This window comes from Tupaia chinensis, unplaced genomic scaffold (genome assembly GCF_000334495.1).
Source record: "Tupaia chinensis unplaced genomic scaffold, TupChi_1.0 Scaffold000213_1, whole genome shotgun sequence".
Taxonomy (NCBI): domain Eukaryota; kingdom Metazoa; phylum Chordata; class Mammalia; order Scandentia; family Tupaiidae; genus Tupaia; species Tupaia belangeri.
In genome coordinates, this window is record NW_006159688.1 from 357,954 (window position 1) to 359,536 (window position 1,583).

General features: G+C 39.4%; 1 protein-coding gene across 1 annotated transcript; it reads left to right on the top strand.

Moving 5' to 3' along the window:
• Positions 1-399: 399 nt before the first annotated feature.
• On the top strand, positions 400-1,332 carry LOC102477257 (olfactory receptor 5AN1). The gene has a single exon (XM_006147420.1). The coding sequence runs from the start codon at positions 400-402 to the stop codon at positions 1,330-1,332; it is 933 nt and encodes a 310-aa protein (XP_006147482.1).
• The last annotated feature ends 251 nt before the right edge of the window (positions 1,333-1,583 follow it).

The following is a 1,583-nucleotide window of genomic DNA, read 5'->3' on the forward strand; positions in this document are numbered from 1 at the left end:
AAATAAATTTGTATTTTAATTCTATCTGTTCATGAAATTTTTCTAAACCATCAAATGAATTAACAGAGGTCTTTTAAAAGCTTTTATTTTAGTCAATTACTGCTATCTGTCATTCAATAATCTTAGCATTTCTATGGCACTTTTAAAAAAAGGAGCCAGTCAGCATTTTAAATTTCTCATGAGACTCGATAAATAGAGAACCTGAAGCACTGAGCAGTTACTTGCTGACAGTCCAGGAAGAAAAGCTGAGGTATTTCGACTAGGACAGTGAAGATTTTTTCCTTTAACAATGTTCATTGGAGGGAAAGATTGACACTGGGATAATGGTAATATGGTTAATTCACTTCATAGAGCAGAGTATGATTTTGTATACTTTTTGATATTAGGAGCACTAAGACAATGATTGGGTCAGCAAACATTACAGAGATCACCTATTTCATCCTCCTGGGATTCTCAGATTTTCCCAGAGTCATAGTGGTACTCTTCGTTCTATTTCTGGGAATCTACATTACAGCTCTGACCTGGAACCTGGGCCTCATTGTTTTAATACGGATGGATTCCCACCTCCACACACCCATGTATTTCTTCCTCAGTAATCTGTCCTTCATAGATACCTGCTATGTCACCTCCACAGTCCCCAAGATGCTCTCTAACTTCTTCCAGGAGCAGCAAACCATCACTTTTGTGGGTTGTGTTGTCCAGTACTTTGTCTTCTCAACCATGGGACTGAGTGAGTGTTGCCTCATGACGGCCATGGCATATGACCGCTATGCTGCCATTTGTAAGCCACTTCTCTATTCATCAATCATGTCACCCACCCTGTGTGCTCAGATGGTGCTGGGATCCTACATGACTGGACTCATCGCTGCTTTATCTCAAATATGTGCTTTACTTCAGCTCCACTTCTGTGGACCTAATGTCATCAGGCACTTTTTCTGTGACTTGCCCCAACTCATAACCCTGTCCTGCAGTGACACTTTCTTTGTACAAGTTATGCTTGCTGTATTAACAATGATACTTGGAGTAGCAAGTGCCCTAGTTATCATGATATCCTATGGTTACATTGTTGTTTCAATCATGAAGATCACATCAGCTAAAGGCAGATTAAAGACTTTCAACACCTGTGCTTCTCATCTGACAGCTGTTTCGCTTTTCTACAGTTCAGGTATATTTGTCTATTTGAGTTCTCGCTCTGGTGGTTCCTCCAACTTTGACCGATTTGCGTCAGTCTTCTACACGGTGATCATTCCCATGTTGAACCCCTTGATTTACAGTCTGAAGAACAAGGAAATCGAAGATGCCATGAGGAGGTTACAAAAGAACAGAGAGTAACCCTCTAAGGTTACATAGACTTCTGACAGATTTGGCCTGTCAGAGTCATTTTAACCACATAATATGCATGTAAAAGGAATATAACAAATTTAATACTGATTTTGAATAAAGGAGACTTCATTTGAGCAGACAATATGCATATAAACCAACAGCTGATTCAATGCATAGACACACCATGTTTTGAATCCTAGAGATTCATTATTTAATCCTACATATGTACTGGCCTCGTCACTTACTCATCTATGCACATA